General features: G+C 34.9%; 1 protein-coding gene across 6 annotated transcripts in view; it reads right to left on the bottom strand.

Annotated features, from left to right (window-relative positions):
- Positions 1–282: 282 nt before the first annotated feature.
- Positions 283–12,850, bottom strand: part of PPHLN1 (periphilin 1) — a 199,037-nt gene continuing 186,469 nt past the window's right edge. For 5 of the 6 annotated variants that reach the window (XM_074194718.1, XM_074194717.1, XM_074194716.1 and 2 more), the window contains one exon: positions 283–2,554. In XM_074194718.1, the coding sequence (XP_074050819.1) occupies positions 2,360–2,554 (195 nt within the window). In that variant the 3' untranslated portion in view covers positions 283–2,359. The remainder of the gene's footprint in view (positions 2,555–12,850) is intronic. The other variant, XR_012470211.1, reaches the window with a different exon arrangement.

Genomic DNA, 12,850 nt, shown 5'->3' on the forward strand with positions numbered 1-12,850 from the left:
TAAAGTTCTGAACCAGAGTAAATCATAAATAGTGGAAACACGGATAGAAATCAAAAGAAAAAGGAATTGGTTTGAAGGTAGAGATAATAAGTTTCACTGTAGATTACTTAGACTTTGGTAAACTCCTGATGGAATAAAATAACCCATGATTCCTTAAAGGACAATTTCCTTGAGTTTGGTAGTTATGGTAGTGCCAAAAGTTAAATCTGCATTAATGAGAAATGAATTCTTCATTTTGACAACACAATGAAATGAAGATTGCTATAATAAAACACAATTCAATTATTTTAAACTGGTAGTTTTATTTTATTTTTAAAAGGTTTTACAAGAAGGCGTCTCCATTTTCCCTTAGAACTTCAATTAAATGCACAGCAAGGCTATAAGTAGTATGAAAGTTATAGTACAATACCAGGGATTTTCTGTAGAGAATAACTGGGTAATTCTCTAATAAAAACATCTTACAAAGAGAATTTCTTAGAACATAAAACCACTCTAGTTCACATGCATACTGCCAAGATACCCTTTAACCTCTACCTTTTTTCCTACAATTAACAGATATCCCTACAAAAATACTATTGATGGCTAACTGCTAAAAACCTTTAGTTACTGAACACAATGTTTTGAAGGGAGGAACAAAACTATTTAATTGGTTAAACAATAGACTTTAAAATAAATATCTGAAATGAGATAGTAATTATTTTTAATGAAGCTCAACAAAAAATGTTTATTGTCTTTGGTATCTCTACTATATTTTCTCACTTTTTATTTAAGAAGCGATATTACTTAATAAAATTAAGTGAAAAAGGGAAATGGAGAATTGAATAATAAAACTACTATTGCTTTAGTTTTCTATAGACTAATAAAATAGTCTCATATATTGGAGAAGAGTTTCAGAGATGATGGAAAAGGAATAATTTTAGGTTTTGGTTCAGAAACTATGGACTAGTATACTATAAAGTATCAAAAACTATGACTCAAAGTGGCCTAATTTGGCAAGGCTGGAGTTGGGGATGATTTGGAATTATATTTTTCTCTTTATAACTTTTTAAATTTTCAAGTGTGGTACTGATTATATCCAGTGCCACTTATACTGCTTCCTTATTTCCATTCTAGCATGATTTTTAAATAAATAGCTAGCTGGAAACAAACATTTAACATAATTTCAGTCCCTACTGTTTGGAAGCCTTCAAAACATTATCAAAATGAGCCACTAAAAATGATGGCAGAATTCAGTTTGGAGAAGAGACATTAGAAAGATAAGGAAAGTAGACAGTAATAATAACATGATTAAAACTCTGTGACTTATTAATGCCACAAAAAAAATAAATTTGTCATGCCTAATGTCAAAAATTTGTAGAATATCCATGGTCCTAGGGGTCCATGATAAGGAGAGCTAAATAAAGAAAACTTTAGGCTGAAATCATTGATACAATTTATTAATTTCCTAATGATTCATGAAAAAGATAGTTGATAAACTGAAGTAAAGACTTATGGGGGAATAAAATCTATTTTTTCTCATGTTGATAAAGGTTTTTTTTAAGTCCATAAATTTGTGAAAAATCTCAGCCTAAATATGTTACTCGCCTTTCAATTTACAAATTTTCCCCTTCCATCTGACACATCCATCAGACGCAAATGTGATTTTTTTAAAGCCTCATATTTAAGTATAAATTTATGAGATTCAGAAATAGAGATGGTTTTGAATGAAAAATTTTGTATCAAAATACTGTATTCTTGATCTATAAGCTATTAGAGTTTTAGGAATGTTTTAAAGCAATTCTTAATCAAATAGTATATTTAAAATAAGATATTTCAAGCAATCAGCTAATGCAGAAAGTACATTAAAATATTTTAAAATTTGAAGGCTTAAGAAGTGTAGAACTTTTGAACTGAATTCTTGAAGCACAGGTCTTAATTGCTAGATAACTAAATTCAAGGGGTTTTCAATGACCTGGAAAAAATGACTTCAAAGTAATTTCTAATTGGTAAAACTAAGTTTAAATTAACATGACAAGGCATATGATTGTATAGTGTGAGATTGAAGACAAACAACTGTAGAAAACTAACCTCTAGTACATATTTTGCAAAGAGGCATACTGGAAAAAAGAATTGAGACTCTTCATCCTACAGAAAAAATTTATGCTTAGTTATGGATCAAGAACCTTGGTAGAATGCAAATAAAAAGATTTTTAGATAATCTTTCAATAAAATAATGATAAAGATATCTAAATGTAAGTCTAACTGTACTAAAATATCCCCCTAACTACCCACAAAAGTATTCCATATATTAAGGATTTATATAATCCAGAAAAAAAAAAACCAACAAAGTACATTATCTTTTTTGCCTTAGCATGAAATTTTAGAAAGATTCCCCAAATTCTTGATTGGCAGCATCATACTCTGTAATGAAATGCTTCAGTTCTTCAATGCATCGCTCACCTATTTCATGTAAATTCTGTCTCAAAGCAAACTGCACAGACTTTTCTAATGAAGGATCTTTATCGATCAGCATTTTCACAACCATCCCAAAAGTTTCACAGTCTTGTCGATAAACCTAGAAAGATGAAAGACATTTAAAAATCTGGTTAGGAGTGAAAAGTGTAGTGAATTCACTTAGCATCAATCACTTCTAATTCAGTTTTTGCTCTGAACTGAAATGTTATATCATTCCTATCTTAATAGCATAAAGTGAGTCAAGACAGCAGAATGAGAAAGATTTAGGATGACAAAACAAGAGGAAGGATTGGATTCTAACCTGCCCTCTCTCTCCAACCCCAAACTTTCTCAAAGATTTACAGAAAGCTTCAGACCAAATTCTGTTTGGGACAGTCAATAAGCATGTCAAAGACAGACATATTTTGAGTCCACAGAGTGATAGGCAGAGACATCTGTAGACAATAGGATATGGGATGTAGTCAAGAAGGTATTCAGTATGACAGAGAAAGAAGGCCAAGAAAGGCCTCCAGGTAAAAAATCACAGGGGCTTAAAAAAGCACTAAATGTAGGAGTGGGTGCAGCTCTGTGGCTCACTGTCCAATGCAGGTTAATGTAGCTTCCCAGACCAAAAGGAAAGTCAAGCTTTGAACCTATGGAGCTTCCCAGAGTCCAAGTTAATAGAGTTTCTTAAGTCAACTGTTAAAACTCCCACCCAGAAACAAGAGGAAAGAATTAAACCTGGGAAAGAAATATGCAAACTCAGGAGAGGCACAGAACAAACCTACTATTAAACTGTACCATTTTGAAAAAACCAAAGCAACACAGGGTCCCAAGTCAGAGCCATGAAATCAGTAAAAGGACAAAAGAGCACAAAAGTGCCGCCTAGATATTCCCACCCAGAAGGGTGCATAATCCCTCAAAATTTAACACATAAAATCAAAAGAAAACTGGGAGAATGAGAGGAAAAAACATTGACACTAAAAAAGATCTACTAGGTGAGAAGGAAACAAGACATGAACAGAAAAAATGGTTCAAAAAAATATCCAAAGACTCAAAGAAAATTGTAGTTTTGACACAAGTTCAAATAAAATTTTTAGAGGAATTGAAATTTTAAAAATTGTTTTAAAAATCAATTGAAAACAGAAGAAAAGGGGAGTGGAGTCAAGATGGCAGCATCTCCAGAGAACTCCAATCCCCCAGACCCCCAAAAAACGAACAAAGGATGGCTCTAACCAAAATTTAGCAGGGCAGAACCCAAAGAAAGACTGAGTGATACATTTTCCCAGTCCGAGATAACTTAGAAATCCCCGAGAAAGGTGTGCTTCATTGGACCAGGGGTTGGGAAAAAAAGCTCTAGCCCAGCCCAGCCCAGAGATCATTGGCAAGAGCTTGAATAGGCGGTGAGAGAACTCTGCTGCACCTGGGTGAGTGTGGAGTGAGGGCAGAAAGTAGCCAGCACCCCCAGAGAGGGTAAGGGAAGTCTGCAGAGATTTCTCTGCTCTCCCAGGGGTAGGACTCTGCTGTTTGCCTACATTCACATAGCTCCAGGGCAGAGGGAAGTACTCGTCCATCTACATATCAAAGCACAGGCTAGAGAACATGAGACCAATGGGGTGTCCCCCCCCCAAAACAACCCCAAAGACTTGGAAATGCTGTAAATTAGTCTTGGATTGAGGAAATGAATAAGCAACAGAAAAAGAAGGATCTGACCACAGAGAATTACTTTAGTCCCAAGGAAGATCAAAATATATAGTCAGATGATGACAAAATTGAAGCTTCCATATCCAAAACCTCCAAGAGAAATAGAAAATAGGCTCAGACTGTGGATGAGCTCAAAAAAGATTTAGAAAAGCAATTAAGGGAGGTGGAGGAAAAATTGGGAGGAGAAATGAGAGCAATGCAGAAAAATCATGAAAACTAAATCAAAAGCTTGGTGAAAGATATACAAAAAAATACTGAAGAAAACAATATGTTAAAAACCATTTTAGGCCTAATGGAAAAAGCAAAAGAAAAAGGCAAATGAGAAGAATGCCTTAAAAAGAATTGAATAGCTGGAAAAGGAGATTCCAGCTGGCCAAAGGGAAGTTAAGATATCAAGAAATAAAAAAGATTAGAACAATGGCATAAAATGTGAAAAACTAGTGACCTGGAAAAGGATTGAGGCAAGGTAATTTAATAATTAATGATTTGTATGAAAAATCTCAAAATGAAAACTCCTAGAAATAGCAGAGCAAAAATCCAGAGCCCTCAAGTCAAGAAATACTACAAACACCTAGAGAAAAAAAAATTCAAGTCCTGAGTAGTCACATTAATAATGACACAAAATACAGCAGGTACCACCTTAAAAGAAAAGAGAACTTAGAATGATATTCTAGAAGGGAAAGGAAATCAGCATACAACCAAGAATAGTAGATTCAACAAATAATATAAACCTACTGGAGTAGGGAGAACGAAACTTTTACTAAAAAGAGGACTTTCAAGTATTTGTGATGAAAAGACTAGAGCTGAGCAAAGAGAACAACAGAAAGGTAAACAAGAGTGAGAAATCATGAAGGACGCAATAAGGTCAAATTATTTAAATTCTCTTATGGGGAAATGGGCTAATACTGTAACTACTCCAAACTTGAACTTCACCAGGGATCATAGAGGGAGTCTAATAAGAAAAAGACTGTGTGTGTGTGTGTGTGTGTGTGTGTGTGTGTGTGTGTGTGTGTGTGAGAGAGAGAGAGAGAGAGAGAGAGGGAGAGAGAGGGAGAGAGAGAGAGATATTATATTGTATTTAGATGATATCAAACGAAAAATAGGATATTTGGGGAAGCAAAATACTGAAGGAGAAGGAAAAAGGAAGAATGAGGAAAATTGTTTCACATAATAGGGTGAACAAAGAGATTATTATATTTTGCAAAGGGGGAATACATAGAGGGGAAATAATGGGCTTGAATCATCCTCTCCTATTAACTGGTTAAAGAAGAAAAAAAATACACACAGAGAATACTCAACTGAGTATTAAAAATAACTCTTATTCATCAGGGGAAAAAGGAAAGAAACAAGTTAAGGGAAAAGGGGGAAATACTGGCAGATTAAGGAAGGCAGGAGTCAAAAAAGAAACAAAACAGCAGACTTTTAAAGGGGGATAGGATTTTTAAAAAGAGAATAAGATGAAGGGAAAAATATAATGAGCAATAAGAACTGTGAATGTGAAGAAGATGAACTCAATCACATAGCAGAATGGATTAGTAAATAGAATCCAACAATATGTTGCTTACAGGAAATATAATGAAATGGAAAGACACAGATAGAATGAAAAATAAAAACTCTCAATTTAATTCCAAAGGAGAAATCCTGAAAAATCAAAGGTGAGAATAACAAAATTGAAAATTAAAAAAACCCATTGAATTAATACATAAAAGTAATGACCTTTTATTTTTGAAAGAACAATAAAATTGTTAAGTCATGAGCTAATATTGATTTTTAAAAAGAAAGAAAAACAAATTATCATCAAGAAGACAAAAATAAATTAACAACCAATAAAGAAATAAGAGCAATTATAAGCAGGTATTTTACCCAACTATATGTTAATAAAGTCAAAAAGCTAAAGCCTTTTCAACAAGATTAGAGGTGAAAAGAACATCCATTATCATCATTAGTACTCAATACTACACCAGAAATGCTAGTAATAGCAATAGAAAAAGAAATAAATAAAAGAAGCAAAATATTACTTTTTCTTCTTTTCTTTTTATTTATTGGAATCACACAACTAGATAATTATTAAATCTCTGAGGCTGGTTTGAACTCAGGTCCTCCTGACTCCAGGAACAGTGCTCTATTAGCTGTCCCCAAAACTATTATTTTTTACAGATTATATGATGGACTACTTAAAGAATCATAACCCTACAGAATTAGCTAAAAAACTAATCAAACTCAGTAAACTTTCAGGATATAAAATAACAACAATATATATTTCTACATATTAGGAAGAAGTGTAAAATGAAACTCGATTTAAAATAATTACAGACAGTATAATATACATATATAGAAGAATTATCTGACTACAATTTAAAATACTTCACATAAAGATGGATCTAAATAACTGAAGAAATAATTTCTCATATATAGACTGAGCCAACATAATAAAAATGACAATACTATCTACATTTCATTCAAAGCTACACTAACTAAAATATCAAGAATTACTTTACAGAGTTAGAAAAAAATAACAAATTTCATGTGGAGAAACAAAAGATCTAGAATATTAACTGAATTACTGGAAAAAAATGGAAAAGATAAGGATCAACAGGAGAAGACCTGAAAATACACTCCAAAGTTGTAATACTCAAAATAATTTTGTGCTGGTTTAAGAAATAAGAGTTTGTCAGTATAACTGACCATATCAATAACAAAACCTTCAAAAATCAAATTATTTTCTCAAAAGATGCAGAAGCTTTGCACAAAATTACAACACTCATTCCCATTAAAAACACTAGAAAGCATAGGAATATACACAACATTTCTTAAATTAAAGCAGTATTTATCCAAAACCATCAGCAAGCATTATGTGTATAATAAGCTAGATAAGCTAGAAAACTTCCCAATAAAATCAAGGAGGCTCAATATCAACACTCTTATTCAAAATTGTACTAGAAGCTACCTAAGCAATGAGAGAAGGAAAAAGAAATGGAAGAAATTTGAATAGTCAATGAGAAAACAAAGTAATTACTCTTTGCAGATATGAAGAGATAATTAAGAGAATCAACTAAAAAACTAATTTAAATAATTAAAAAACTTTAGGAAAGTTGTAGGACATAAAATGAACCCACAAAAATCATCAATATTTAACCAACAAAGTCCATTAGGAATAGAGGATAGGGAAATTCCATTTATAGTAACTGCAGATAATATAAAATACTTGGGAGTCCATCTGCCAGTACAAACCTAGGAACTACAGGAACACAATCACAGAAGTTTTCACACAAATAAAGTCAAATATGAGCCATATTAATTGCTCATGGGTAGGTCAAGCTAATATAATTACAAATTGGTACTGGCTAAGAGATAAAATAGTTGATAGATGGAAGAGATTAGGTATACAATACACAGTAGAGAATGATGTTTGATAAACATGAAAATTCTGGCTTTTTGAAGAACTATTTTTCAAAAATTGCAGAGAAAACTGGAAAATGGTTTGGCAGAAACTAGGAAGAGACTAACACTGCACACAACATACCAAAATAAGGTCAAATGGGTACATAATAAGAGAAATTATTATTTTTCTATTATCAATAACCATTTAGATTAGTTATTAGAAGAGTTTTTCTCTATTTTTAGTACCATTTAGATATAAAGGCAAAACAAAGGAGGAAAAAACTCAGTTTCTGTTCTTTTTTATGCTCATAGTATAAAGGAAATAAAATGTATACAATTAAATACAAAGGGAAAAAAGGTGATATGAACAGAGAAAAGGTATAAGCAGGGAGGGAGATCAAGAAAGGCTAAATGTAAAAAATAAGATTTTAGTTGGGAATTGAAAGGAATATAGGGGACAGAAATGAAGGAGGAAAGAATATCAGGCATGTGCCCTAACTACTGGTAGGGCTCAGTTTCTGTGCATATATATGAAAAGTGAGTATCTTCTATCAGGAATAGAAGTATCAATAGAGTGCATAAATAATGGTAAGAAATAAGGTATAAGAATATAAGAATGATAGAAGGGGGCAGGTAATGAATGGCTTTAAAAGTCAAACAGATGATGGGGAGGAGGTGACATGGCCAGACCTGCACTTGAGGAAGATAATTTTGATAATTAAGTGTAACACTACATAGAGAAAACTTGAAGGCAAGAGACCAAAAAGTTTTGGGATAAAGTGATGAGAGCCTGTACCAGAATGGTAGCAATATCCGAAGATAGAGGAAAATACCATATATGTTATGGAAATATAATAAATATGACTTGGCAACTGATTAGATATGGGGCTGAGCATGAGAAGTGAAGGATATCTAGTGATATGAACCTGAGTAACTAGGGAACTAATGGCCCTTAACAGTAACCAAAGAGTTAGGAAAAGAAAATGAGTGAGGAATAGAAAATGATGAGTTTAGTATAAGATATGTGCAATTTAAAATATCTATAAGATTTCCAAGTCTAGATTTCCAATAGATAGTGGGAAAAGTGAGGCTATAAACAGAAAGAGAGATTAGGGCTAGATAAGTAGATCTGAGAATTTAACTGAATCCATAGTTCTAGATGGAATCATTAGTGATACAGTACAGAAGGAGAACAGGGGAGAGACTAGAGCAAATCCCTTAGAGGGAATAATCTGGATAAAAATGAAAAAGATAACCATACACAAAATGCTGGGCATATAAATATGAAAAAATAGTCTCTGCACCTAAGGAATTTACTATCTAATAAGTGATGAAAATACACAAAAGTTCAGGTAGTGCAGCCAGGTGAGAAATGAGGTGATAGCTATCCTAAAAACTCTTTTTAAAATGAGATTTTGGAGTATACACCTCTGTCCTTCTATCTGAGGGACAGAAGGTAGTGATGAAGTATGAGTAGTGATGACGTATGAGTACCACAGTTGATTCTATCATGCAAGATAATGAGGTTTCCCAAAGATGAACTTACTAGGACATGGTGGAAAAGACAAAATAGTATATAACCAGAAGAGAAATGAGAACATGGATGAAGTAGTATCAAAAAACTTGGAGAGGGTGGCTAGGTGGCGCAGTGGATAAAACACCGGCCATGGAGTCAGGAGTACCTGGGTTCAAATCCGGTCTCAGACACTTAATAATTACCTAGCTGGGTGGCCTTGGGCAAGCCACTTAACCCCATTTGCCTTGCAAAAAACCTAAAAAAAAAAATTGGAGAGCATAAAAGACATGATCCACTTAACTAAGGCTACAGAAAGGTTAAGAAAATGAATGAGAAAAAAATCATGGTATTTGTAACTAAAAGATCACTGGTAACTTTGTAGATAAAAATTTCATCCAACAGGTATGGTCAGAAGACTGTAGAATAAAGAGTGCGATAGAAAGGGAACTGGAGGGACTGAGCCACATAAAGACATGAGACAGTCCCTTCCCTCATGAACTTAGAATTCTCTTCAAGAAAGAACTACTTTGGGCAGATAATTAGAGGAAATGAGGACTGGAGGCTTAGGAAGTTGAATAGCATGTCATTTCCATGAATGCCATCAAACGTTGGTATCTACTGTGGTATCAAACAATGGTATCTACTGTGGTGTTTTGTTGTTTTTTTTTTCAGTGTCACAGCCTGGATAGTGTACTGACTGGGAGTCAGAGACTTGGAATAATTCAGGGCCTGAGCAAATCACTTTACCACTTTTGGTCTCAATGTCTAAATGTAAAATAGCAAAAAAGAATTTTGTAAACCTTAAAAAGTCTAAAAGGTGGGGTGGCTAGGTGGTGCAGTGCATAGAGCACCAGCCCTGGAGTCAGGAGTACCTGAGTTCAAATCCAGCCTCAGAAACTTAGTAATTACCTAGCTGTGTGGCCTTGGGCAAGCCACTTAACTCCATTTGCCTTGCAAAACCCTAAAAAAAAAAAGTCTAAAAGGTCAGGGAGGTATAATTACATTTTCTCTCTTAGGTACTCTTAGTTTCTAAAGCTACTAGCTAACATAAAATGACTGTTCTTGGCTACTACTAAATCAGTCACAGTCACATAGGAATAGTTACATTCTGAACCTTCTAAGGGAGCTTTCAAGAAAAATTTGAGTCTATGACCCTTATGTGTAATGAAATAAATTCTTATTTTTAAAATGGAACAGAGTTTTCATTTCATTGGCAAAGTTTTAGTTAGTATCATATGAATAAAAGTTATTTTATTAAAGTTTATAAGATACTTAGCTACATTTTTAGCATGTCTCTGAACTTTGTGTGCTTGAATTTTCTTAATCCTCCATGATTCTTACTTCCTTGATCAATCTTCTCTTTTTCATCTTCAGTCTCTCTTTGTCTTTGGGATTCTTCTTTGCTCCCTTCAAATATGTCCAGGTCTGTTCCTTGCTTAAAAAGCCTTCATTTTATCCAATCATCCTCTAAAGCTTTAAGTCTCATCCTTTACATACAAATTCCCAATAATATCTCTCTGCATCCATTACTTCCACTTCTTTATATTCTAATGTAGTTTTTAATTTCTTGCAATCTGGCTTCTACTCTCATCAGACTTAATCTGCTCAGATTAACCTCCCTTTAATTAGTCCTCATACATCTGCCACAATAATCTTTCTAAAGTATAGGTTTAGCTATAGAAAACTCTGTTTAGCATTTAAAGTTTGGTTCCAATCTAACTTTCCAGTTTGATTACATATTACTACCTCATGCATTTTACTTCCAGCCAGACTAGCTTGTTTGTTGTAACCAGGACACTTCATTTCATTCTTTACCTTTATATTTTGCCCAGTTCTCTCTCATACTTGAAATGCTGAATCCTCCAACTCTTGTAATTCCTACTTCCCTTCAAGGTTTAATTTAGATGGTATCTTCTTTCCTGATTCCTGAAGTTTAATAATGATGTTTAATAACAATGATTATGAAGATAATAATAATAATTGGCTTTTATATAGTATCTACTATATGCAGATGCTATGTGTGCATGTTTTTTAAATATTATTTTATTAGATCCTCATAATAATCCTGGGAGGTAAATTCTAATATTATTCCCATGTGTAATTGCTGAAATAGACAAAGAGAGATTAAGTGATTTGGCCTGGTGTCTGAGTCAGCTCTTACAGACTTCAGGTCAGCATCCTATCCACTGGGCCACCTAGCGTTTTTTAACCTTGGTTATCAGTGGGGTAGTCAAGATGGCAACAGGAGAAGAGCCTCTCTTAGGTGTTGTCTCTCTCTCTATAATATTTCAAAAATCATAAAATTATGACTAACTAAATTTTTGAGAGACAGAACCCAAAGAAAGATACAGTGAAGCAATTCTGTAAACCAAGGTAACCTGGAAAATAGTGGAAAGGCTCCGCTCCATGGGATTAGAGGCACTGCCCACCAGAGTGAAGGAATTTCACCTTCTCAGAGGCAGCCCCAGGGCACTTGGGAGCCGCAGCTCATGGCAGTGGGGGCAGTTTTCTGACCTACACCCCCGGAAGCACCAGGCAGCACCGGGAACAACTTGGAAGATCAGTGGGGGGGTTCCTCTACCAGGGCACTCAGCAGGCTGAGGTGGCACAGCAGCCCAGATCCAGGAAAAGGAAGCAGGCGGAGCTGGTAAGTAGGAGCCCCCGGGCAACTCAGCCTACCACAGGTAGGGGAGTGGAAAGAGAATTCTGAAGTCTGTCCTCTGTACCTGGAATAGGAATCTGGGGCTCTGATCACATTCAGATCCTGATCACAATCTAGGCCCCACCCAATAGAACAGCAGGGCCTCCCCCCTACATCAGGCCCATGGCAGAGGGGTACACTTGAGGTCACTGACAGATCAGGAGGGAAGACAGAGCTTCACACACTGAGATCCTTGTGGGAGGCGGGGTGTGTGTCCCAATAATACTCAAAAGATCAGGAAGCATCCCAAAACCAGGCACAGGCTAGGGAAATGAGTAAACGGAGAAAAAAGAGAAACACCATTGAGAAGTACAGTGTTTGGGGCGGCTAGGTGGTGTAGTGGATAGAGCACAGGCCCTGGGGTCAGGAGTACCTGAGGTCAAATCCAGCCTCAGACACTTAATAATTACCTAGCTGTGTGGTCTTGGGCAAGCTACTTAACCCCACTGCCACGCAAAAACCCTAAAATAAATAAATAAATGAATGAATGAATGAATGAATGAATGAATGAATGCATTGTCTATTTTCCCAAGAAGGATCAAAACACTCAATCTGAAGATGAGAAAGTACAAGCTTCTGCAGCTAAAGACTCCAAGAAAAATGGAAAGTGGTCTCAGGCTATGACAGAACTCAAAAAAGATTTTGAAAATCAAGGGAGATAATAGAAAAATTGGGAGAAGAATTGAGAGAGATGAAGAAAAAAACATGAAAAAGAAGTCAGTAGCTTAGTCAAGATCCAAAAAATGCTGAAGAAATTAACATGTTAATAATCAACATGGAATAAAGTACCAGCCCTGGAGTCAGGAGTACCTGGGTTCAAATACGGTCTCAAACACTTAATAATTACCTAGCTGTGTGGCCATGGGCAAGCCACTTAACCCCATTTGCCTTGCAAAAAACAAAAAAAAAACCAAACAAACAAAAAAAGGAATTCCTACAGGAAAATTGCCCAGATTTCCTAGAAGCAGAGGGCAAAATAGAAATTGGGAGAATCCACCGATCTCCCCTGGAAAGAGATCCAAAAAAAAATAACCCCCAGGAATATTATAGCCAAATTCCAGAACTCCCAAGTTAAAGAGAAACAATTACAAGCAGACAGAAGGACACAATTCAAA

The sequence above is a fragment of the Macrotis lagotis genome, chromosome 7, assembly GCF_037893015.1.
Source record: "Macrotis lagotis isolate mMagLag1 chromosome 7, bilby.v1.9.chrom.fasta, whole genome shotgun sequence".
Taxonomy (NCBI): Eukaryota; Metazoa; Chordata; class Mammalia; order Peramelemorphia; family Peramelidae; genus Macrotis; species Macrotis lagotis.